Here is a 27,347-nt window from a genome sequence, read left to right as displayed (position 1 = left end):
GGCAGGTGACGGGAAGGGGAAGAACAAAGAGGAGGCGGGGAGGACAGAACGTGTCGTTCACAGCAGCCACAGGACCTGGAGAGGAACACACACGAGGAGCACTGGGCAGGGACCTCTCCCAGCCCTGGAAGGTCCGCTGAGAACTTCTGAGGGGAGCACTGTTGACTTCAGGGAGGTGGGGACCCCCAATTCCTCACAACACAGCTGACTGCAGCGTGTAGCACAGATGCTCCTCACCCAGGGCCAGGCCACACCAGGGCTCCGATCACCCGCAACGAGAAAGCCTGGGAGCGACCCTCTTTAAAATCGTCATTTATAAGAAGCAGGCCTCAGGAACGATTTAAACAGCGGCAGCCTCCAAACCTCCGTCCCTCCCCACTCTGTCCCAGCCTCCTGCCTCCCACATTGGTCTCTCCACCTTGACACCCTCCACCCCTCACCCTTGCTCAGGTTCTCAGTGACCAATTGAACCTTTCTGGATCCTCGTTTCCTCCAGCTTTGCCGCCTCTCTTTGCTCCCCTTTATGACAGAATGCTCCAGGGAATGACAGCATTTGCTGCCTTCCCCTGGTAGGCAGAGTTCACACTCATATTCCACCTGAACAGCCAGCCTTCCTCACTGGGAACCCCCTCCCCATGCTCCTGAACTGTCAGCAGGAGCTGACAGCCTTACCCCCAGCTTCTTCAGGGACCTCACAGACCTCACAACAGCCTCCCCACCCCTCATGAGCTCCTTCAGTGCTGGTTTCCCATGAACCTCTGGGCCCATAACTCCCAAGGTGCTCTGGACCCTCACGTCTGGATCTGAGATCTCTGCCTTCTCCCTCAGCAGGGGTCACGGCTCGAAACACCACCCACCCGTGGCTGATGGCTCCCAAGGTTCCTTTGAGAGTCCGGGCCCCTCCCCTGAATTCCATACGGCCCCATGCAACTGGCAACCTGACCCGGCCACCTGCACGCCCCCGACAGGCATCTCACACTCCATGAATTCTAAACCAAACTCCTGATTTCTTTACTGACTCCAGCTCCACCAGCAGCAGAAGCCAGATATGGGGAGTCTCCCCTGACCTCTGCTTAGTCTCACCCTCCACTTTCACTCCACTATGTGGTTCCTCCTGGCTCCACCTGCAACACAGACAGGACACACCCTCTGACGACCACCCCCTCCCCCACTCTACCCTGCTAAGCACCAGGAGACCTGCCTGGACCACTGTTGCCACAACCTCTGTAACTGACCCCTGTCTCCCAGGCTTGCCATCCAGCCCAGTCTATTTCCTACACAGTCCCAGTGATCCTTTAAAGATGTAAATAGGACCACAACACACCTCTATTCAAAACCACTAAGACCTTCTCCTCTCATTCACAGTGAAATGGCAAGTCCTCAGCATGGTCCACAAGGCCTCAAATGGACCCCTGCCACCTCCAAACCTCATCTCCTGCAGACCCACCCCCCAACCTGCTCTAACTACGCTGATCCATTGTCGCTGTTGTTCAGTCACTCAGTCAAGCTAGACTCTCTTGCAACCCATGGACTGTAGCCCGCCAGGCTCCTCCGTTCATGGGATTTCCCAGGCAAGACGACTGGAGTGGGTTGTCATTTCCCTCTCCAGGGGATTTTCTTGACCCAGGGATCAAACCCGCGTCTCCTGCATTGGCAGGTGGTGGGTTCTTTACCACTGAGCCACCAGGGAAGCCCACGCTGATCCCTTGCTTACTGTCAAAGAACAAAGGGCAAAAGCTCTCCACCTCAGGATCTTTGCACAGGCGGCCTCTGTCCTCGGAGGACTGTGAGCCTCTGATAGACTGTTTGTCTATATACATGTTACCCTTGACAACGTGGATTTGAAAAGCGGGGGTCCACTTACTCGAGGACTTTTTTCCAGCAGTGCACATCACAGTACTACATACACACTTGGGGTTGGTTGAATGTGCAGGTACAGAACCATGGATACAGAGGACCCGTGGACACAGGGAGGACAAACGATAAGTTATATTCAGATTCTCAAGTGTGTGAAAGGTCAGTGCCCCAACCACCGAGTTGTTCAAGGGTCAACTGTATACATAGGCATATATACAAGAATGCGTGCCTGTCTGTCTCTCTCTCCAACACCTAAAGCAGGAACTGACACATACCATAGGCCTAGTATTTACTGATTATGAAACCTTCCCCAAATGTTAACACAGACGTCACACTTCCAGCCTCTGTCTTGATTACATACATGCTCTGTGGGAGCTCCTGGTGACTGCTGTACCGCCAAGGTGCCCACAAGGGTATCCTAGGACACTGTGGACTAATAAATGTGTGAGTGAGTGAGTGCACATTTTTCTGCCTGGTCTGAGGCAATGTTGAAACATTTGATGGCCTTTGAAAGCCGCACATTCTGCCTGCTGTCTGCACAAATTTCTCCTTCATTTCTCCTCTTTCCCTGACTTAAGTACCCCCTTTCTTCCTGACCCTGCAACAATTAAGTTGCATATCTGCTCCCATGCAAGTCTGCGCTTCTCTCTTCTCATTGCAGGGACACCACTATTTAACTAGACTTCTTTTAAGGAGATAATACTTTCTTTTTATATCTCCATGACCTCACGGAGTGACTGGCACGTTACAACTGCTCCAAAACGCTGCCTGATGAATAAATGGAGAGTGGATGGATGGGTCGACAGATGTATGAGGTTCTCACCCTATCTTTAAATAATATCTTTAAAGAAGTCTCAACAGGCCCCAAATGCTGTCCCTCTGCTATGAAAGGATCACCATCCCTCAGCTCATTTCCAACAAAAGCACTCCTGGGGAAGAGACCTAGAAAGAGTTCTCAGAATCTGGCCTCCAAAAATAACGTTAGTAAGTGCTGAACTACATTGATTGTATATTTTTATCTAAGACAGCGTATCATTTTCCTCTATGTACATGTTTAAAATAAACTTTAAAATTCTAATGACTCTGAGCTGTGAAATATTTCAGTTGCTTTAGGTGGAAGGTTAAGGCATGGTTGCAAATTTTGACACACGCATGCTTCTCTTTTTTGCTCTGACCACAGCCCATCTCCTGAGGGGGTGGGGGAATGATCATGTACCTTCTGCTGAAGCCCAGGAGGAGAAGCCAGGAGGCTGAAAGAGGCGTTTGAGTTGGCTGGAGGGATGAAGGACCCAGGGTCTGCACTGGGTTTAAGGAGCTCTGGTCTAGTCCCCAACCACAAGGTCATGAAGCTCTAGACCAGGCTGTGTCACCACGAAGCCCGATGACCCACCTGGCCACAAACTCCACAACTTCACTCACCATCTCACCTCCTCCCCCTCCACTGCTGAAGCAAGACACACCCAAAAACACTGTGCTCTCTTTGCTGACTTCTTCCACCAACCTGTGAGGCCACCACCCACCTGGTTAAGCAAGTGAGCAATGCGGGAGCCCAATTCTCCCTCCCTGACCCCACCACGCACACTGCCGCGGTCCTGCTTCCAGGACTACCTCCCACCCACCTTGTCCTGAGGCCTGGGGTGTCCGAGGCGGCGGCCACCAGACACACGCGGCCTTGGAGCACTGGAATCATGGCAGGTTTGAGCTGAAAGGGGCTCCACGTGTAAACCACACCAGAGCTCAAAGGCTTAGGAGGAAAATATGTGGATGATCCTGTTAATATTTTTGTATTAAATATTATTTGTTGAAAGGATATTCAATTATTATATGCTGAAACCATATTTTGGGTATCTTACATTAAATATGGGCTTCCCCAGTAGCACTAATGGTAAAGAACATGCCTGCCAATGCAGGAGACATAAGATACACAGGTTTCATCCCTGGGTCAGGAAGGTCCCCTGGAGGAAGGCATGGCAACCCACTCCAGTATTCCTTCCTGGAGAATTCCACGGACAGAGGGGCTGGTTGGACTACAGTCCATGGGGTAGAAAAGAATCACACAAGCGAACCGACTTAAACACACATGCGCATTAAATATACAAAAATGAACGTCGCTGTTTCTTTGTTTCAATGTGATGAGGAGGCAATTTTACTCAACACCTGGGGCTCACATCCAATTCCCCCCTGGGCAGCACTGCCCAGGGAAGTCCTCAGTTTCTCTGCTGCCCGCTCCCCTCATTTCCCCACCCAGGGCATCTGCTCTTTCCTGCCTGATAGCCCTCCCCGGAGTCCTCAGGTGAGTGCTCCATGACCCTCGGATCTGGCTGCCCTCCACCCAGCAGGGACGACTCAGCCCAGAAGGCACCTCCTCCCACAGGACGCCCTCCAATAGCATTCTCCCCATGCCCCCCATGGCCCCGCAGTGCCCCTCTCTCCCAGGCTCTGCCTTGGGTACGGAGCACTGCATGGGCACCTGCAGAACGAATGTGCCCTGCCCTGGGGATACGGCACAGAAGGTGATGGACAGGAACCCTCAACTCACGCCACTTAGAACACAGAGTGGGATACAGAGTATTTTAGCAACAATACAGTCACGGAAGTAGTAATAATATAATAATGAGGCATTAATGGCAGCACTAATTTTGAACTGTGGTGTTGGAGAAGACTCTTGAGAGTCCCTTGGACTGCAAGGAGATCCAACCAGTCCATTCTGAAGGAGATCAGCCCTGGGTGTCCTTTGGAAGGAATGATGGCTAAAGCTGAAACTCCAGTACTTTGGCCACCTCATGCGAAGAGTTGACTCATTGGAAAAGACCCTGATGCTGGGAGGGATTGGGGGCAGGAGGAGAAGGGGACGACAGAGGACGAGATGGCTGGATGGCATCACCGACTCAATGGACGTGAGTTTGAGTGAACTCCAGGACTTGGTGATGGACAGGGAGGCCTGGCGTGCTGCAATTCATGGGATCACAAAGAGTCAGACATGACTGAGTGACTGAACTGAACTGAATTTACAAACAACATACCATGCAGAAGGCACAGTTCTAAGCACACTAGTGTATGATCTCAGTCTCCCTAACAACAGTATTTGTTAATGTTGTTAAGTCACTAAGTTGTGTCCAACCCTTTTGTGAGTCCACAGACTGTAGCCTGCCAACCTGTTCTGTCCATAGGATTTCCCAGGCGAGAATACTGGAGTGGGTAGGCATTTCCTTCTCCAGGGGATCTTCCCAACCCAGGGACCAAACCTGTGTCTTCTGCATTGCAGGCAGATTCTTTACTGCTGAGCCACTAGAGAAGCCCCAACAACAGCATTAAACAGATATGATTCCTACTGTATAGATGAGAAAACTGAGGCCCAGAGAAGCTATGTGGTTCACCCACAGTCACACAGCTGATTCCATAGTGATGAAACCAGCACTCCAAGGCCATGCTCTTCCACGCTGCGCCTGCTGCCTTCCAAGACGAGTGATTGCAATGTAGAGAGAAAAGACGTTACAGAGCAAGTGATCTCTAAAACTACAGGTGAACATTCTGGACAGAAGTCCGGGGTGAGAGGGTCTGGAAGAACTAGGATCAATTCACCTTCTCTGGGGAGGTGAGAAGGAGAGAAGGCAGAGGAAGATGGGGCTCTGCTCACTTGCAGCTGCAGAAGGAACTTTTCTATGGGACCTGCACAGGATCCCTGAAGACACGAGACAGGATGACCCAGAAGCCTGGCCCCTTGCATCGCCCCTGGACACAAGAGCAGGGGGCCTGTAGTGCTCACTCCTTGTCTGATGAGTCAGCCTGGACCTACTGTCCTGACCGACGAGAAACCCAGTCGCCCTGGGAGGAATTCTCGAGGCCCTGCCTAAGGGCTTCTCAATATTGTACTATCTTCATCCAATGGACAGGTACACTTACCTAGACATTAAGGAAATTTCTGATGACAAAGTTACAGAGTAGATATGTTACAAAACCACGAGCCTATGAGTTTACCCAAGCGTACATGGCAAGTAGCCAACAGGGATCCAAAGTAACCCCAAAAGCACTTCGTCCTTAAGAATCAGAATCGCTGCTTAAGGGGTTGTGGCCAAGGGTGAGTTAAATGATCAAACAGCCAAGCAGACATGACATACTTGAGTAGACTGCAAAGTTCACATTCATTGTAAAGATGAAATGTGAGATTTACAAGAAATGCTTATCTTGTCAATTCAAACAACATCAAAGGACTTCCCTCCACTCTTAGGTTCTCTTTTTTCTTTTTCCTTTTAGTGACAGCAGACAGCAGGAAAGTGGGATGAGCAATAAGCAAAGATTTCCACTGGTTACCTGGGAAGAACAGTGATTTTGTTTTTCAAGTGCAAGTCCTCCCATAAGTGTCTTTGTAAACTTCAACACTGGATACTTTTTACAGTGTGAAGATGGCTCTCGGCGGAGGAAGGAAAGTAGAGACTGTATGTCAGGTGATTCCAGTCTCAGCACCACCTCACTGATCTGTCACTAGCTCCTCCACGGCACTCAATCCAGCCCCGAACAGTTATCACACCAAGCACGGCACTAAGATGCTCAGGTACCTTCTCTCCTAAGATTGCAAGTCCGAGAAGTTTACAGGGGCTTCTCTTATCCACCTTCAACCTCAGGAGCCAACAACACAGCCTGGTACACGGTAGCTGCTAAGTGTTGTTACAACCATCTCTGGGTGCACTGCAACATCGTATTCAGAAGTCCACTAAAATTTCACAACTTAACAATAGGAGTTATGTAGGTGAGAATTATATAAGGGTATGAGAAGAGTTAACTTTTGAGACTGAAGCTGGTAGGACTCAGTCCTCATCTTATGGGACACCTCACAGTAAGACTGTGTGACCCCATCAAAGGTTCCCTGCTGGCCACTCTCTCCTCGCCTGGGATCTAGGAAGAATGCCTGGTGGTGGTCTCTCCTCACTGCAGGTCCTGGGACCCTCTAGCCTAGAGTACCAACGATGGGCTGTACAGGGGCCCTGGCCTCACCTTCCTCTTCTAACCCTGTCAAGGCCTATGGCAGAATACTATCTACGCAGGGCTTCTCAAGTGGCACAGTGGTAAAGAATCCACCTGCCAATGTAGGAGACACAGGTTCGATCCTTGAGTCAGGAAGATCCCCTGAAGAAGGAAACGGCAACCCACTCTAGTATACTTGCCAGGAGAATTCCATGGACCGAGGAGCCTGGTGGGCTGCAGTCCTTGGGGTCGCAAGAGAGTCAGACACAACTTAGCGACTAAACAACAACAACATCTATACAATTATAACTGTTAAACTCATCCCCAGATTCCCGTATCCAACTACCTATCTGAACTGGAGTCTAGGAGCACCTCCACATTAACATGTCCAAACTAAACCTGAGTTTCTTGCACTAACCTGGATCCTCAGATCCCCCAACTGCTCCAGTCAGAACCATGATGGCTCTCATTCTCTCAAATCCCATTTCCAATCCACTGGCACAATCTGTCACTTCCTACCGCCAACCCCCTAGTCCAGGCCACCATTGCATCTTGCCTGATGGACAGCCTCTTTGTGCCACCGAATTTGCCCTTCTACCTATTTCTCCTATTTCTTAGAGACGCACAGAGAGAGCCTGCTGACATACACAACACCTCGTACCACTCTCAAGCTCAAACCCTTCAACAGCTTTGCCATCTCACTCGTGGTAAAACTCAGAACTCCTCACCATAGCTCACAATACCCTGCTTGATCGAAAACCACCCAGTCCCCTAAAACCACCCCAACCCCTGCTTTATTTACTCTTCTAACCAAAGTTCCTATCCCTCCCTCCCTCCACTCCAAACACACTGGCTTCTTTGCTGCCCTCAAGCGTTCTAAGCACACTCCTGCCCCAGGGCCTCTGCACAGGCTATACTGGCTTCCGCCAGGCGTGTATAAGACTTGCTGCCTTTACTCTACTGGGGTGTTCTGCTCAGTGTCACCTCCAGGGCAGGAGAGTCTTGGCAGCAAAGAGTTCCACTAACAAATATCAAAGCGGGCAGCGCCGGGGTAAACGCCTGCTTAGTGGTGACAGTCATGCAGGCAAACACTTTTTAATGTATTTATTTGAACTTTAAAAAAAAAAAAACTAGAATTTTTGAAAGTTTTTTGTTTCAAAATTCTTGTAGGGAACAAAACATTTGAATACTTCTGTCTTATCAATTACGACTCTACAATTGCTCTGTTGGATGCAGTAGTCACCAGCCGAATGTGGCATTTAAATTACTTAAAGTTAGAGAAGGCAATGGCACCCCACTCCAGTACTCTTGCCTGGAAAATCCCATGGATGGAGGAGCCTGAAAGGCTTCAGTCCATGAGGTCGCTAAGAGTCGGACATGACTGAAGTGACTTAGCAGCAGCAGCAGCAGCAGATAAAATTTAACTGTTCAGTCACACCAGCCACGGTTTAAGTGTTTGTAACCAACATGTCTACAGGCTACCATAATGGACAGTGCATAAAACACTTTCATCCACCAGAAAATTCCACTGGGCAAAGCTGCTCTGGAGTCTTGACTGCTTAACTGACTTTGTTTCTAGAGGAAATTCTGGATTTTCCCACAACCATTTTTATGCTCCCAAATGCCAGGAGCAGGTGAGAGATTTCCATCTAGGTGACAACGCCTACTAGGAACCCAACTTTCAAGACATGATGTTCATCGGATAACCCTCTTATCTGGTTTCTAAAGAATAGGGCTCTGGCTTTCCACCATTAAGATACAAATTGGTGCTTTGGACTCTTTTTTTAAAAATTGAGTTGAGACTCATGCATATAAAATTCACTATTTAAAAATGAATAATTCAGGGACTTCCCTTTCAGTCCAGTGGTTAAGAACCTGCCTGCCAATGCAGAAGACATAGGTTTGATCTCTGGTCCGGGAGGATCCCACATGCCATGTAGCAACTAAGGCCGTGAACCACAACTACTGAGGCTGTGTCCCGGAGCCCAGGAACTACAACTACTGAGCCCATGAGCCACAACTATTGAGCCTGTGGGCCTAGAGCCTCTGCTTCGCAATAAAAGAAGCCAATGCAATGAGAAGCCTGCGCACTGCAACTAGAGAACAGACCCTGCACGCCGCTAGAGAAAGCCCGATTGCAGCAACAAAGACCCAGCACAGCCAAAAACAAATGAATATAAAACAAATAATTCAGTGGCACTGAAGATATTGATAATAATTTAGATTCTTGATTACCTAAACAACTTAACAATCTTCTGTCAAAATAATCTGTCAAAAGCCTATCCATGACCTAATTAACAGACCAGAAGTCTCGAAATGTGGAGATACCTCAGATGTGCAACCCATCACCTCAGGCATCCTTGGTCCGTGTACACCTCTGGGAGTGTCCCCTGGGCCACAGCAACCCAGCCTGCGCCGTGTGGTCCTGAGCGCCACCCCCTCGGGCGGAACCATCCAGGGTCAAGGGAGGAACCATTTTGGAAGATGAAAAACAACCAGAAAAACCAAAACTATCTCCACACTTGTTATAAGACTACTCTTGTCAAGAAAGTATTTGTGATGCCTGTCAACACCTCCTATGTATAAAATACACCAAGCAAAAAGTTTCTCTCAGGATTTCATGCTACCCAAAAAAAAAATCTCTGAGGAGGAAAAAAAATTTCCTTCTTTCTGATGATGAGAGTGATCACCTCTCCGGCTTCCCTCTGTCCGCTCACCAGGATGCCCAGCCCAGCAGCTGAGGCTGTAATTAGCACGCTTCCTTGGTCTCCATTTCAGAACCCAATTTCCTGTTTCTATTTCACACACACACACACACACACACACATTTTGTCAAAATGTCTCAAATCCTTTTTGGAGAAATACTAACTAAAGACTATAGCCTAGATTTCTATTGATTCCATTTACCCTCTGCCATTAACCATACATTAGAAAATTTGAGAACAAAAATATTAATCTTAGGATAGAACTAATGCACCCTAAAGTAACATCTTAAAACAACTCAAGTTTATCTGTTTGTCTTCAGTGCCAAATGAAGGCCTAGGGTCTCTTGGATCAAGAGATCCACGCGGGTGCACATGCCCACCCCGAGGCGTGAGTTCATACACCCTTCGGGGCTGATGGTCAAGACACAGCCAGCAGTCACAGCCCTGGAGAAAGCATTCTGAAATTTCTTCTTCCAGGAACGAGGAGACTGAAATTTTACAGTTCAATAATCACATTTAACATAAAATTGTAAAAAACCTTTTTCAAGGGGAAAAAACAATTTTACCAACTGTAAGAACAGCTTTTCAACCAACAGAACAAGTAACAGCACACATTTTATACAAAGTACTTTCGACTGGAATGTTTTGGGGAAGAAAATTTAAACAACAGCTTTCTAAAAGATCACTTATACTTGAAAACAAGATGCTCTCCTCACATTACTAAAGAGACCACATCATGTTAAGCGACAATTGGCAAGTACGAAGCGAAGATTTACGCCAAGGATCACGAGGTGAACCTCGTCGGCATCGCCTTGCGTGCGTGGCTCTCTCTCAACGTATCATCTCACCATCTAGCCAGGCCCACGTGGTGAGAGGTGAGACAACAGCAGCAGAAATTCAAAGCTGACACCAGCTACACACCCAACAAAACACTGCCCTTTCTAGGTCTACGCACTACATCTAATTTTCCTGTGATTTAAATAATTTGTCTTGTTTGGTTATATACACTGAGCTGTCCAACATGCCTGTCACTAGCCACATATGGCTATCTAGATTTAAATTAAATAAAATTAAATTAAAATGTCCGTGCCTGACTCTCACTCGCCTCTTTTCAGATGCTCAGGAGCCCTACATGGCTGGTGGCTTCTGTACCAGACAGAGCAGAGAGTGACAATTCTCAGCATCAAATCAAGTCCACAGACAGCACTAGGCTAGACATTTTCTACCAAAAGGTTACCGTGAAACATCCAAAAACATGGCCAACTTTCTTGCAAAAATAATTTGGAAAATACTACTTTCTGACAAACTTCGGTACACAGCTAAATATACTTAGAGACACCCCCCGCCTTAAACAATGAATTAAATGAAAGAATATGACATGCCTGGATTGCAGCCACTCTACAGTAAATATTTCCACAATGTGAAGGGAGGGCTTTGCAGGTGGCTAGGTGGTAAAGAATCTGCTGGCCAATTCAGGAGACGCAAGAGAAGTAGGTTCGATCCCTGGATTGGGAAGATCCCCTGGAGTAGGAAATGGCAACTCACTCCATTATTTTTGTCTGGGAAATCCCATGGATGGAGGAGCCTGGCCGGCTACAGTCCAAGGGGTCGCAAAAGTCGGACACAACTTAGCAACTAAACAACAACAAACAAATGTGAAGGGAGCACATCATTTTACACACAAGTTGTAGAATATGGATCAAAAAAGTAATATGTATACACACCCTGCACATGATACTGTAGAAACACATTATATCTGGACATTAGGTAATAACCAACAGGTTTTACATTTACTTTTTTCCTATCTCATTTTTCAACCAATACTTTTATAAAATGTAAAAAACTGTGGTGCATAAAGCTTGAAGATGATAAGCCAAGGGCTTCTTCCTTATCTTCAAATGGGAGCTAAGATGCAGCTGTGATCTTCCCTGAAGAACAAGACTGGGGCTCCAGCCTCTTCGGGGCTCTAAAGTTTCACAGCTCAAAATAGCAAACTTCAAAAAGTGGCTGCAGTGTTAGGAGTTCCATAAAAACCGTCGCCAAAGTTGCAGACCTTACATACTCTAAAATGTGAATTACCTTCTTAGGCAAAGCTTTTAAAATCCAGCTACTAAGTCAAACTACAACAAATTATTTTGTGACTGTTTCACTGTAAAACATGAAGTCACGTTCAGAGCTTCAGACGGTGCTCCTCCTCGGCGACTGGTACACACTCACCAAATAAACTCAACACTGCAGCTCAAGGTGGGTCAGAGCCTAAGGTGGAGACGCAGCAAGATATGGGCCAGGGTGACAGGGTGAAGAGGATTGCTTCAAGTATGGTTAACAGCTGTAAGTTTACATTTGTATTTAACCAGGTCAAGACTTACTATATATAGGTGTAAACAGAGTTCAGGGTTAACCGCTTGGATGCTGGGGGGAACACTAGTCAACTTCCCTCACAACACAAAACAGGATACTGGCTTCACCCCAGCAGCCTCAAGGTGCTGATCGCCAAGTGATGGCTTTCACCTTGGTTACAACGGAGAAGAAATTCAACACTGAGAAAGCAGTCAGTCTTTTATCTACAGTATCCAATTTCCTGGGCTTTCCCAGGAGGCTCAGTGGTAAAGACTCTGCCTGCCAATGCAGGAGATGAGGGCTTAATCCCTGGGTCAGGAAGATCCCCTGGAAAAGGACATGGCAACCCACTTCAGTACTCTTGCCTGGGAAATCCCATGGACAAAAGAGCCTGGTGGGCTATAGAGTCCATGGGGTCGCAAGAGTCAGGTGAATTAGTGACTAAATGGCAACAACAATCCCATTTCCCTGAGATTCAATTAAAAACTGTAATGTGGTAGCAATTTTTGCCCCCTCTCCTTAAAAATATTATCAATTTGCATTTGCTTTATGGAGAATCTGATATCTTGGGTGTTAAGACACTGACACACGATGTTCTATTTTACAAAATAAGGGAATGGTTTTCTACTTTAAGATGAAAGAGTAGACAATGGGAGGGAAAATTCCAAGAGCTCATTCCAATGACTACATTTACAAAAGTTATAATAAAATAGTTAACACTCCTTGGGGACTTAACTGCATGCTGTGTACTGTGCTAAAAAGTTTCAGTTCAGTTCAGTCGCTCAGTTGTGTCCGACTCTTTGGGACACCATGAATCGCAGCACGCCAGGCCTCTCTGTCCAGCACCAACTCCCGGAGTTCACTCAGACTCACGTCCATCAAGTCAGTGATGCCATCCAGCCATCTCATCCTCTGTCGTCCCCTTCTCCTCCTGCCCCCTATCCCTCCCAGCATCAGAGTCTTTTACAATGAGTCAACTCTTCGCATGAGGTGGCCAAAGTACTGGAGTTTCAGCTCTAGCATCATTCCTTCCAAAGAAATCCCAGGGCTGATCTCCTTCAGAATGGACTGGTTGGATCTTCTTGCAGTCCAAGGGACTCTCAAGAGTCTTCTCCAACACCACAGTTCAAAAGCATCAATTCTTCGGTGCTCAGCCTTCTTCACAGTCCAACTCTCACATCCATACATGACCACTGGAAAAACCATAGCCTTGACTAGACAGACCTTTGTTGGCAAAGTAATGTCTCTGCTTTTGAATATGCTATCTAGGTTGGTCATTACTTTTCTTCCAAGAAGTAAGCGTCTTAATTTCATGGCTGCAGTCACCATCTGCAGTGATTCTGGAGCCCAAAAAAACAAAGTCTGACACCGTTTCCACTGTTTCCCCATCTATTTCCCATGAAGTGATGGGACCAGATGCCATGATCTTCATTTTCTGAATGTTGGGTTTTAAGCCAACTTTTTCACTCTCCTCTTTCACCTTCATCAAGAGGCTTTTTAGTTCCTCTTCACTTTCTGCCGTAAGGGTGGTGTCATCTGCATATCTGAGGTTATTGATATTTCTCCTGGCATTCTTGATTCCAGCTACAGCCATAATTTTCTTTAATCCTCACAATAATCTTATGCAATTGGTACAAATATTATCCTCAGGAAACTAATGTTTAGGGACGTGTCCAGTTTTAGACTAAGTCAAAATTTTACTAAGCAAAACACTGGAGAAGCAAGATTCAAATGCAACTCCTGTGTCCTGAAGCCCATGGTCTTCAGAGCTCCTCGTCCCTGTATGTCACCTTCCCCCCTCCGCAGCCCCCACCACCACCTCCTCCCACCCCAGCACCCTCTCCCCACCAGGGAGCCTGGTGGGGCCATGAGACCCAAGAGCAGGTGTGAAGCATCTAAACAATGAGGAGGTAAACGCTGGATGAAACAAGTAAGCTGACGCCTCTTCCCATTAACTTAGTCTTGGAACTATATTTATGTTTAATATGAATTATTATTCTAGCAGCTAACGCGGCACAGCATGGAAAGGATAACCACTCAAGTCTGCAACAAAGGAAACACGAGGTTTGTCACATTTGGCTCATTTTTGCTCTATAAATGACTAGTTTCTTACTGGGTTTTTTGGTTATTTTTTCCTTCACCAATGACACCCTAGCTTAGAGACCTTATTTATGAGAAGTTATCAGTCATTCAGTCATATCTGACTCTTTGCGACCTCATGGACTGCAGCCCACCAGGCTCCTCTGTCCATGTGATTCCCCAGGCAAGAATACTGGAGTGGGTTGCTGTTTCCTTCTCTAGGGGACCTCCCCAATCCAGGGATCAAACAGGGCTCTCCCCAATTGCAGGCAGATTCTTTACCGTCTGAGCCACCAAGGAAGCACACTATTTGTAAGAAAGTACTGGTTTTCAAATTGCTTGCAAAAACTAAATCTGTGAGCTTTATGCTCAGCTCTACTAAGAACAGACCTTTTCCAAAATCAGACCCTGGGATGTTTCCTTCCCTAGGCTAGGTCTCCTACCATCATTTCCAAGGCAGACAGATGCCAGGCGGAGTCAGAGACTGAGTCTAAGACGCTGAGTACACCAACCACTGTGGCCTCTGACCCCAGCACGGAGGATGAGGGCGCCCTGTTAGCACCGTCAGAGTCTGAGGTAATGCGGTTAAAGTGAAAAGGATCTCAGTTATTTGGAGGAATAGCTGATAAAGATAAAATGCTACCGAAGTTTTCACCAAATCACCACACTTTTTCCCTAAAGAACTCTTGCTTATCTCCTTTAATCCCTGGCACGCCTCCATGCATCTCATGGGTTCTCCTTCGTGAAAATGTCCTTGCAGCATGAGGAGAGCCAGAAACAGAGTGAGCTTAGCAAGGGGTCGATTTAAAGCAGCAGCAGCAGCAGCAGCACATTACAGCGGTAACTGTCCCAGAGCCCCTGCTGCCCACGGCCACTCCCAGGTCATCCGGAGGCTTACAGCCTGGAGCTGCAGAGGGGCACAGTAATGGCAAAATGCCAGGATGAAGGTAAATTCTCCGTAAGTTCCCACCGTCCATTTCTAGCCACTTCTACAGTGCAACTCAAGTTTGGCCACTTCACACTGACATTTTGAGGGGTTTTTTTTTGTTTGTTCTTTTTTTAAGATCTTTTGATGTGGACCACTTTTTAAGTGTTACAGTATTACTTCTATTTTATGTTTTGGGTTTTTTTGTTTGTTTTTTTTTTGCCAAAGGCACGTGGGATGTTAGCGCCCCCACCGGGGATTGAACCTGCGCCCTCTGCACTGGAAGGTGACGTCTCAACCACTGGCCTGCCAGGGAAATCCCTTGAGGTGTTTTTTGCATTAACAGTGAAAACAGATACATCATGTGCTCAGTAATGTCTGACTTTGCGATCCTGTGGACTGTAGCCTGCCAGGTTCCTCTGTCCATGGAGATTCTCCAGGCAAGAATACTGGAATGAGTTGCTATGCCCTCCTCCAGGGGATCTTCCTAATGCAGGGATCGAACCCAGGTCTCCCACACTGCAGGCAGATTCTTTACCATCTGAACCACCAGGGAAGTGCACATCTGAATAATCTCAAAATTTTATATAATTTTTTTCTTAAAGAGAATGTTCACATTGTACAAGTCCATCTAGGAGCCTGACCTAAAAAATGAACTTTAACTTCAAGTATTCCTATTTTCGATAAGAACTTTAAGTCTACATACCATCCCTTCATTAAAAAGTACATCCAGAAATACCATTTCCTTAACATCTGGGGAAAGGATGATCTGAAAAGTCACTGCCTATTCACTAGTAGGGAAGATCCCCTGGAGAAGAGCATGACAACTCACTCCAGTATTCTTGCCTGGAGAATCCCATGGACAGAGGAGACTGGCAGGCCACAGTCCACGGGGTTGCTAAGTCTGACATGACTGAAGCGACTTAACACACACACACACACACAGAGTCAGTCACAGGGAGATCCACCCTGCGATGCTCGTAACACTCTACAGTAAGCATGAGGCAGGGGCTTCATAGCCTATCTCAGGGAGAGAGGATGGGATTCTTTTTTTCTTTTCCCTGGGGGTGGGATTCTTATGCTAACGCTGCCCACCTGTCCAGCCAGACCATGGCCAGGGAGGCAAGCGTAAGTGAACAGCATTACAGGAACTCTTAACCAGGTTTTTCCACCACCACCACTTGCACCGCCTTCAATATTCTCCAGCACTTGATACCCATGGCCAAAGCAAACAAACAGAACAAAACAGCTCTCAAGATTAATACCTCTTCCTTACAACTTAAAACAACTGATTTTGCTTCCACCCGGTTAGCATTCAAGTCTAAGAATTCTCTTGCAATCAGTGGTACAAAATTGTCTAGAGTTAAACACAGTAGGCAACAGAGAAAAGACCAAAAACACTATAAAAGCAGATCACGAACACCATGCTCTTCACAAATGAGCATCGACATGATGTGTTTCCTTCAAGTGACTGCCAGGGTGCTGATTTTAATTCGATCACTGAAAGAAGAATTAAGGATAGGGGGTCTCATAGAGTCGGACACGACTGAAGCGACTTCACAGCAGCACCCAGTCTTACAAGATCATCATTCTCATCACTCAACCCAAACCAGAGCGCAGGCTAGTAGAACCATAGGCGCCTCTGTGCTGACTTTCAGCTTTTTAAAGTGCTGCTGACAGCTTAGCGTTTTGCCAACTTCCTTTAAGTTTGCCGCCAGGACCTGGACTTAGTGCCATGGCCCAGGCCCTAGAAGGTCCTCTGTTTTTTTGTTTTTTGTTTTTAACAGTAAGTGAAGAAAAAAATGAAACCTCCCTCATGGTGATGCACCATCACCTACTAAGGTTTCGCAAGGCAAAAGCACAAGTTTGCTACTGACTTCCTTCGCTGATAAAGAGCTGCAGCCAGTAACAAGGGCAGAATAAGGGTCAGCTCCCAGTGGTTACCTAGAGATTATCTGCAGACTGACAGCTGTAACTGCAGAGGACAGAGACTGATATTGAGATGTCAAGATTAAGGTAAATTCTCCAAGTCAGGACCAGCAATGCTGTTTTCCTAATTGTCCCCCTGAGCCTTCTCCCAGCTCTCCTTCCCTGGCCAACTACCTCTCTGCAGTGCCAGAGACTGCCTTTCTGAACAAATGATAAAACGAAGAAGAAAGAGCAGCAGAGAAGAAAAGGTGAAAGGAAAAAAAGAGTGGGGGTGGAAGAGTGGCAGTGCATGCGTAATAGTGAAAACGAAGGACCAATTTCATAAAGAAACAAGCATTAGACACAGAGGGGCAAAGAAAAGTTAAAGGGGAAGGGAGGAGAGAATAACTATGAAAAGTATCCCCAAACCACTTGAAACTAAAATCTTAAAAATGGCTATAATTCATCTTTCTGAGAAAAAATGTTATTTTTACATTATTTTAAAATAAAGTAGAAAGATAGCTTTCTCTGAAGTCCAAATAAAGGAAATTTCACTTTGATAATCTATCTTTTTAGGAACTGATACTAATACTACACACAAACACATACACACACACACACACACCCCCCTGCAACAATACCACGTACTGTTTATACCTTTAAAAAAGTTACTAATTTCCCAACTTTACGAGGAGGGTGCTGACACCTGTACTGGAGGCTGACTCATTATTAGACTGAACAATTTTAAGTTTATTTATATGTGCATTAGTTTTTTACACTCTTGTTTTCCAAGATAACCGGAAGCAGCTGCTGTGGAAAGAATATAGTGCTGCAGTGTTCAATATGGCGGCTACCATCCACATGGACTACTGGTTTGCTTTATGCAGATACAAATGCAGATGGGCTCTGCCTGTAAATACATCCTAGATCTCAAATAGTCTGTAAAATACCCCGTTAGTAATTATTTATTCTGATTATGCGTTGGAATAATATCCTGGATATATCTGGTTAATTAAATACATAATACTAATATATCATTTCTTTTTTTAATGTAGTGACTAGAAAATTTAAAATAACACATATGGCTAGCATTCACTGCTCCTATTGTATTTCAGTTGGACAGCACTGGTCTAGAACATAGTAAGTACACAAAGAAATGATGGCCAGGAGATTGCACCTCAATGACAAAACTCCTATCCACCTCAGTGAAGGCCTTGGCCTTCTCCCTGCCTCCCGCCACACCACCAACCTTGTCCTTAAATAGGGCGTGGCACCTAAGAAGCACTCAATAAATATTTCTTTGATGGAGCTGAATGAAGGCAACCACGGTACATCGTAAAAAAGCAGTATCTAAAAGTGACTTCTTAAAAGTTAAGAAAATTCACTGGCTGCTTGGGACAGTTAGCAGATGGATCATATGCAGGCTGATCCATAAAGTCAATTTAAAAATGAACTTCTCGTTATCTATGATGGTTTTGAGAGTCGCAGAAAACAATACCCCTGTAGAAAATAAAAGCCGCTCAGAGGCAAGGCTACCTACCATTTAGCATTCGGCTCATTTCATGCTTTCAGAGTGTGGGGTAAAAGGACAGATGGGGTAGAATGTTTTCTTTGCTCTAAGTCTACACTTGGCATTTTCCATTTTAACCCCCTGAATCGCTGGCCTCTGGAATAAACCAGCTGTGCTCAGGGGAAATGCAGGCGGTGCTCACTGAGCAGTAAAATATACGGATAGGAGTGGTCAGAAGAGACACCTTCAGTCTTCATGAAAGACAGGGGGTTCCCAGGAACAATTGGGGAGGGGATGGCTGCCCTAACCCCAGGTGTCTGAAGACCAGTGCCTGGGGGAGCGGGTGGGCTCCCTCTGAATTCCTCTGTGGGCTCAGCAGGGCCGCTACTCCAGCAGGCCTGACCCTGCGTGCCTCTCAGTGTGGACACACTGACCATAGCCCCCGGGCGCCACTCAGGTCAAATACACGTTTTCTTCGGAGCTGATCTGTTTCCCCATCTCCACCAGACGTCATCAGGGGTGTCAAAGTGTAAGTCTGTCCAGAGTGGTATTCACAGAGACACATCCACTCTCAATGAAAAAGGTCCTTTTCTCTACCCCTGACCACAATTTTCATAAATGAGGTAAAAGATGCAGGTCCACTTTTTCTATGACATGTATTTAGCAGTTGCCAATTACTCTGCTTGTGTCTGCAATTCTGTTATTTACCGGGTGAACTGAGAGGATTTCTCTATTTGACATTTACCAGGAAAAGGGTTTCCCAGAAAGGCTATTTTTTTTTTAAGCTATTCATAACACATCACGGAAAGACAGAATGGGAAAAGCTGCAACACTGATTCTTTTGGTTCCTTTTTAATCTCCCATGGGAAAATTAGGACACAGGAGTTATTATCCATCACCTCAATCTAAGTGGTCCTTTAAAGATGCATTCTGCTTCTGTCCTCCTTTACCATGACTGTATTTCAGGACAAATTAATGAGAGAAGCACAAACGCATCCAAAACATACTTGTTCTAAGGGCACAGTGGGGCTTCCTAGGTGGCACAGTGGTAAAGAACCCGCCTGCCAATGCAGAAGATGCAAGAGATACAGGTTCAATCAGTGGGTCAGGAAGATTCCCCTGGAGGAGGAAATGGCAACCCACTCTAGTACTCTTGCCTGGAGAATCTCATGGACAGAGGAGCCTGATGGGGTCACAGACTCAGACATGACTGAGCGTACACACACAAACACATAGGGATCCTAAAACTCTCACAAGGACTTGCCCACCTCAGAGTATAGTCAATGAATCTACACCTTTGTAGATTTGAGCAGGATGAGTCATTCAGAAACTCGGAAGTTCACCTGTGACCTGTAGGACAACCCACAAGCTCTTCAAGAGAAAAATGATATCCGGAGCTTTCCCTCTGGGTAGTTCTCACTGGCGTCCACCTGGCCCCATTCTCCGCTCTCTCCCTCCTCCCAAGGATGGTGCTGGGTCCCTCTGCACCTTCCCAGTGCACCCGTGGACACGGAGCCTGGTCTGAGGGTCATGCTGGAGAGAGGGGAGCCCCCTGGCCCTGGTCCCACCGTCCAGCAACACTGAGGGACATGCAGAGCCCTGGGCTCACTCTCTCTCTCTCTGCCCTCATGTCTCCTAGGCTTCCAACTCTCACCTTGCCTGCGTTTTCCCACCCTCCACTCAACTCAGTTGATGCTTCACAGCTCAGCAGACACAGCACCTGCCCAGAACACCCTCCCAGGCCCCTAGCTCGCCTCCTAAGACTGGGTGCCAAGCTGCCCCCCAGCACACAAGCTCACCACCGCAGCGTGCCTTCCAGAGGCAGCCCGCGCCCCCCTCCACGCAACAAGCCCTTTTCCTCTCCCCCAGGGAGCAGCATGGGGAGCCTGGGCGTCTGTGAACTGCTCCAAGGAACCGAGGGAAGGGATCCAACAGTTCTGACCACACGCAACCCTAGAATGAACGCTTGGGGTCATCCCCCAATTCCACAGCAAGCAATTCTAATGCCTTCCTGATGACAAAGGGTCACTTTTGAGTCCCTACCGTGCGTCTGACACCAGGTTAGATTCTAATGGATGCTACCACTCCTCTCCCTGTGCCTCTAACCAAGAGGGTGGGTCACCCCTCATTCTGGAGAGAAGGCAAGGGGCCCTGAGGTGGAGTCCCCTGGGGTCGTGGGGTCAGGAATCAGTTGGTAGTTCTCCTACCAAGAAACTGTAGACTCCAAGGTCTACACTCCCGCCTCCACATGGCTGGTTCTCAGAGCGGGGCTCCAGGAGCTCGGGGTGTTTTTTTAGGTGACACTGAGATGTCACCAAGCCTCTCACACTCGTTCTCTCCGAATGCACATGGACTTGGCCAGAGGCTCATGACTTGCCTGCAGACTGCACGAGGAAACAGCTGTTAGAACGCAACATCTCAGAAAAGGTAAAACAATGCCACTGAGGTTTTGTTCTCTTGGAACACAGCTGCTTCTCAGTTACAGATGTGATGAACATTAACACATAATGGTTTACTATTTTTACTCGTTTTACAAAGAAGTAACAAATATTTCAAACTGTCCTCGCTTTGAATTTCCAAAACAACAAATAATAACACATAAAACTCACGTAAAGAATCTTGAGAGTCAACTATATACGGCTGAGTCCCTTCGCTGCTCACCTCAAACTATCACAACATTGTTAATTGGCTATATCCCAGTATAAAATGTTCTTGGTGTTAAAAACAATAAAAATAGAAAGAATCCTAGAGTCACCAACAATTTTAAGGAGCATAAAAGGGACTGAGATGCAGAGAAAGACAAATCCTATATGATTTCACTTACATGTGAAATCTAAAAAAGCCAAACCAATGAACAAACACAACAAAACAGGAACAGAGTCACAGACACAGAGAACGCACAGGTGTCTGCTGGAATGAAGGGGGTGGAGGGGAAGAGAAATAGGTGAGGGTGACTGAGAGGGACAAACTCCCAGTTACAAAACAAATGAGCCACAGCTGTGAAACGTACAGTGTGGCGGATACAGCCCACGATTACCTAACATCTTTGCGTGGTGACATATTGTAACCGGACTTACTGTGGTGATCAGTTTGAAATGCACAGATATTTCAAAGCACCGTGTCGTGTAACAGAAACTAACACTACAGTGCTATAGGTCAATTACACTTGAAATACAAACAAAAATTCATAGAAAAAGAGATGAGATTTGTGGTTACCAGAGGCAGGGGCTAGAGGAGAAGGAATTGGAGGAAGGTGGTGAAAGGTACAAGCTTCCAGTTATAAGATAAATAAGTACCAGGGGTACAGTGTACAACATAATAAACATAATGAACACTGCTGTATATCATACGTAAAAGGTGATACGAGGGGAGAGCCTAAGAGGCCTCATCACAAGAAAAAAAATTTTTTTCTGTTTCTTTAATTTTGGACTTAGATGATGGGTGCTCACAAAATTTATTCTGACAATCACTTCATAACATATGTAAATCAAATCATTATACCATACTCCTTGTACACTTTATACAGGGCTGTAAGTCAACTATATCTCAACAAAATTGGAAGAAAAAAATTAAAATATAAATAAACTATTTAACGATTGATAGGAAGGAAGGAAGGAGGGAGCGTGGTCTGAGATGAAGAGGGAAACTACTGTCCTAAGCAGCTGTTGAAAAGAAAGAGAAGCTAGGTTTTCTCTTTCCCTCTAAGTTGTATCATCAAATCATCAAGCTAGTCTGGAGCTAACATTAAAGACTGCGTCCACACAATGAACATATGGCCCGATGAACTATGGTGTCTGTTCTAATATTCTCCTTTGCTGACTCTTCATTATAAAGTGACTTATCTTCAAAGATACTTAAACATGTGATAGAATTTTTAAAATATCTGTTCACTACCCATGAAACATCCAAAAAGCATAACTTCTATTAAAATGTAAAAAAAAAAAAAAAAAACTCAAGATAAAAAAGTCAATAATCCTATCTGAATGTGCTAATTCAGCAAATTACATCAATATTTCAACTTAATTTGGTAATTTCCCTGCTACACAGCACAGTTTTGAACGGCCACTGTGTCATATACGAAGTGTAAAATAATTTTAGTAGTTCTAAAGCAAAACATAATCAGACAGATGATTTGCTTGAAACGTGTGAGTCAGTCCCGGGGAGAGAGAGGTGTTGAGGTTACTGAATGATCCACTCCATTAAACTCACCACACCCAGAAACACGGGCTAAAAGGGGGGTGATATTTGCACAAGTCAAATTTAATGTTTCATAACTAAGGCCATATTTCATAACATGTAACCTGTTCCTTAAAAACAAAAGTGACTTTTTACTGTATTTAGTACATGTGAAATGACACGAATTACAAAGTAAGGTTCTCACTGCAGCAGATCAGAAAGTAGAACCTAGAAGAAAATTGACATGTACAGGTTTCCCTGATATATCGCTCAGATGGTAAAGAAGCCGCCTGCAATGCAACTGACCTGGGTTCAATCCCTGGGCTGGGAAGATTCCCTGGAGGAGGGCATGGCCACTCACTCCAGTGTTCTTGCCTGGAGAATCCCATGGACAGACGAGCCTGGAGGGCTAGTCCATGGAGTCACAAAGAGTCGGACACAACTGAGCAACTAAGCACAACAAGCATGCCCCATAAGCTAGAGATCACACTCTCACGATATGAGTATATTACCCTACTTGACCTCAAGGCCCTTTGAGGGGCACTTTGTCCTCTCTTACTGATGATGAATCTGAGGTTCAGAGAGGGTAAGAAATTATCTCAGGTCACCAAGCAAATAAGGAGAGCTGTAATTCAAACACTCTTCTGATTTCAAAGTCCACGGTCATCTTGAGACTTTACGCCAGTATGATTTTCAGAACTGAGTGCTTCAAAAGCTGAAGAGGTTCTGTAAAGTTGAGGAGAAAGAAAGAAGCAAATACCATGCAAAAATGTTCAAAAAGGCAACTAAACTTAGATAATAAAAATACCTCAAATCTACTTGTTTAATATACCTCATAAACAGTTCCAGGTTAGTCTACGATGCTGTGCTCGAGAGGATGGAGCTGGAGATAAAGAGAAATGCATTTGGTGGCCACGGTTATCTACCAGGGCACAGACCCCAGGCACTAGAAGACTCAGAGCCCACATACTCATCTATGTCCTCTGAACCTCTGTTAAAACATCTGAGCTCTTAAAATGAGGGAAAGCTGGAGGAGATCAGCAGTTTCCACCCAGGGATGGGATTACTGTGCTTGTCCTCCAGGGAGGAGAGAAGATGCTGGGACCAGGAGGTGTCTAAGGGCCACTGCTCTCAGAAGATCCCATGTTCTGTAAGAAACTTTGGGGGAACAAGAAAGGACTACTCCCTGGAAACTAAGTCAAGCTCCTTTCTGCCCTAGGAGCCACCCAGGTGGGCCAAGGCCCCAGCAGCTGGTGGACAGCCCTCCTGCCCTCCCTCCATGCTGTCCACGGTCTCCGGAGCCCGTTGCCATCACTGCAGGTGAGGCTCCAGGATGGGAAGTGGCTCTCTCTGGGGGAGCACAGGTCAGGTAGCTGAGACCCTTGTGGCCCCCCAACCTCAGGACCCGTCCTGAGAATCCCCAAGTGCATCGGGCCTGTAAGCACAGCTTCCCCAAACCCCCACTGTGTCCTAAGGTCCCCCAGAGACTTCCTGATCTTCACTTCCCTAGTCCCACCAAGGCAGAAGCGTCTGAGTCTCTGATCTAAATGCCTCTCCACCCACAATGCCCCCTAAAAGGCTCTGTTTCCAGACCCCACCCTTTTACATGCATGTAGCTTCATTCTCTCCCATTCCCATTCCCCAATCCCTGGTCACACTGTCCTCACAAGGCCTGGGCTCCAGACTCACAGCTCATTTCCAGGTTCCCCCACCAGCCCAGGCACTGTCTAGTCCATTATCACTGGTGAAGTCCAAATTCTTTACAGCATAATATAGACCTCTATGCCCAGGCCCTGCCGGCAGCAAACTCAACAACCCATGCCCCCTCTGATGTACTTGCAATGCGTCCTCAGTTCACACCCCTGGCTAAGTCCTAACCAGGTTCCAAGCACCCTCACCAACAGGCACTGCCTCTCTCTGGACACCTGTCGCATAACCATGCATGGTCTTTCCCTCTGATTTATACTTTCACATATCAGTCATGGTTTCCCAAATTGATTACAAGCTCATTAGGAACGAGCATTGTGCCTTACAGCTCTAAAACCACATTGTGCCATCTACGCTCAGGGCTGCAATCACAGTGGAAGATCAATACATATTTCTGAACAGTACTCCAAATACTCTGTACGTACAGACATTAATTTATTTTTCCTAGACCCAGGGCACAAACACCAACACTGATAATGGAAAGATGTCTTTGGGAATACTAGAGCTTAAAACCTAAATCTGTCTGCTTATAAATTCTGTAAGATGAAATCCCAGCTGATAAAAAGGAAGACCTCTGCATTCAGTGCTAGGTATCCCAATCTGTTAAGAGACTGAACACTTTCTGTGGATTGTCGTTTCCTATGATTTTCTTCAGGGTGCAAGTTAAGTTCACACTAACATTCAACAACTGGTTCAGAAGACCACATGTTGTAAGGAAAATAACAATAAAATAAAATTTAATGTTTATTAAAAATATGATTTTTAATTTTTAATTAAATCATCACCAACTCAATGAACATGAGTCTGGGTAAACTCTGGGAGTTGGTGATGGACAGGGAGGCCTGGCCTGCTGCAGTCCATGGGGTTACAAAGAGTCTGACATGACTGAGCAACTGAACTGAAAATATGATTGATAAAAATTATTTTAAAATAATGATTTCCTAAGAGGTGGGAGGCACTACCACAAATACATGAAACATTGCTGGAAACCAAGGCTCAGTGTATTTTTAAATCGGAGAGAGGGGTAGAGAGAACAGCATAGAAAAATAAAGAGAAGGGAAAAACACTTGGGTCCAATATCCAACTCCCCGCTGGCAATGACAACAGAGCTCCTTGCAAGCAGGACCTGGGTTTGGCTTTTCTATGCACTCTTAGCTCCAGCACAAGTCCTCGGGCAGGGGAATTCAATATTTTTTATTTTTTTGAAAAAGTGGATAAATGCACAAGCAACTAAGTGAGAGAGTAAGTTAAGGAACTAATAGAAGGATGGTGACTGCAGCCATGAAATCAGAAAACGATTACTTCTTGGTAGGAAAGCGATAACAAACCTAGACAATATGTTGAAAAGCAGACACATTACTCTGCTGACAAAGGTCCGTATAGTCAAGGCTATGGTCTTCCCAGTGGTCACATACAGTTGTGATAGCTGGACCAGTAAAGAAGGCAGAACGCCAAAGAATTAATGCCTTCAAACTGGTGTTGGAGAAGACTCCTGAAAGTCCCTTGGACCGTAAGATCAAACCAGTCAATCTTAAGGGAAATCAACCCTGAATATTCACTGGAAGGACTGATGCTGAAGCTGATGTTCCAATATTTTGGTCACCTGACGCAGACAGACAACTCATTGGAGAAGTCCCTTATGTTGGGAAAGATTGAGGGCAGAAAGTGAAGAGTGTGTCAGAGAATGAGACGTCTGGATGGCATCATTGATGCAATGAACATGAACTTGGGCAAACTCCAGGAGATGGTGTAGGGAAGCCTGACGTGCTACAGTCCATGGGGTCACAAAGAGTCGGATACGTCTGGGCTACGTACGTTCAGTCGGATACGACTGAACAACAAGTAGTAGAGGGGAAAAAAAAGATTCCGGAGCAGGTTTCAAGAAAACAAAGGACCTGGAGTGAAGCAGCGTTCCCCCAAGTTAATGAGAAACCTCGCGAGAGCAGTGCATCACCTCGAGGCTGCAGGCCCCGCCCCCCCTTACCTGAGGCACAGGCACTTTCTGCGGGGTGCTCTGGGGCGAGGGGTGGAGCTGCGCCCAAGGCTGGTGGTGCGGGTGCGGGGGTGAAGACTGGTGGTGCAGGCCCGGGTGGGGCTGCAGCGGAGGGCAGCTGGGCAGCTGCTGGAAGGCCGGCTGCGGCCCGGGGTGCTGCTGGCCGGGGAGCAGGCGGTCCTGGACGGCCTGCGGGTCGGCGAGAGTCACACCGGGGCAGCCGTTGGGCCTCAGGTGAGGGGCCGGGGACATCCCCAGGAATGGGCGCGCTGGCGGCAGGCTCCGCGGGCCCAAGCTCCTCGGTCCGAGCCCCAGGGCGCCGCCGGGCGGCTGGTGAGCCGGCTGCGGGTGCTGCATGCTCGGGTAGCCGCCCACGTCCATGGGGGCGCTGCCGGGCCGCACCTGCGGGGGAGGCGTACCCGCCGCGCTGCTGCTCATCGCTTTCAGGGGTGACATGGGAGGCGGGGAGGCGTACGATCCCTGAGGCTGCGAAGGGTGCATAGTTTGCGCGTTCATTTGGTTCAGTGAGCCGCTGGGGTGGACGGGCTGCTGGTGCAGGAGTCCTGGGGCGCTGCCGGGCGGGAATCCCACCGCGCTGGGGTACCTCGGGACGGACTGGTTCAGGGGAGCGCTACTGGTAAGGCCTAGGTTCTGGTTCATCCCTGTACTGTTAACTAATCCCTGATTTAGGTTGCTGTAAGGATAGCGGGAGTACTGCCCTGAGTTGTTTATAGTGGGTGAGGGGACTGTCTGGCTCCGAGAACTAAAGGTGAGGGTCTGCGGCCTCCCGGCCCCTTGCGGAGCGGGGTTGGGGGAGAACCGGGGGCTGTGGGCCACCGAGTCCCCGTGGAGAGCGGTGGGAGGGTGGTGGTGGAAGGGCTGCACCGCGTGGCGCAGGCTCGGGGCCACCCCGGGGCTCTGTGGGGGGCCGTGCGACAGGTGGCCCGGCCCGGGGCCAGCGATGAAAGGGTTTCCCTGACTCAGGCCCTCTTGGCCCGGGGGAAACTGGCCCATCCTCGGCTGTGGCTGGCCATGCTGCGGCATGGAGAAGTCCCCCCGGGCCAGGTAACCGCCTAGCTGCTGCAGGTGTGGGGGGTGGCCCTGCCCGGGGGGTCCCGATGGGGCCGGCTGGGGCTGCGGAGGAGGCGGCGGCGGCGGCGGCTGGTAGGGGGCTCGGATCTGCTC

The 27,347-nt window shown here is 47.2% G+C and overlaps 1 protein-coding gene across 1 annotated transcript in view; it reads right to left on the bottom strand.

The window, feature by feature from the left end:
- Positions 1 to 27,347, bottom strand: part of CHD7 (chromodomain helicase DNA binding protein 7) — a 130,380-nt gene that overhangs the window by 100,902 nt on the left and 2,131 nt on the right. The window contains 1 exon segment of the mRNA XM_010839000.1: positions 26,154 to 27,347. This exon segment is cut by the window's right edge and continues 6 nt beyond it. Within this exon segment, the coding sequence (XP_010837302.1) occupies positions 26,154 to 27,347 (1,194 nt within the window).

Source organism: Bison bison, unplaced genomic scaffold (genome assembly GCF_000754665.1).
Source record: "Bison bison bison isolate TAMUID 2011002044 unplaced genomic scaffold, Bison_UMD1.0 scf7180017864108, whole genome shotgun sequence".
NCBI lineage: Eukaryota > Metazoa > Chordata > Mammalia > Artiodactyla > Bovidae > Bison > Bison bison.
This window is presented reverse-complemented; position numbering and strand designations above follow the sequence as displayed.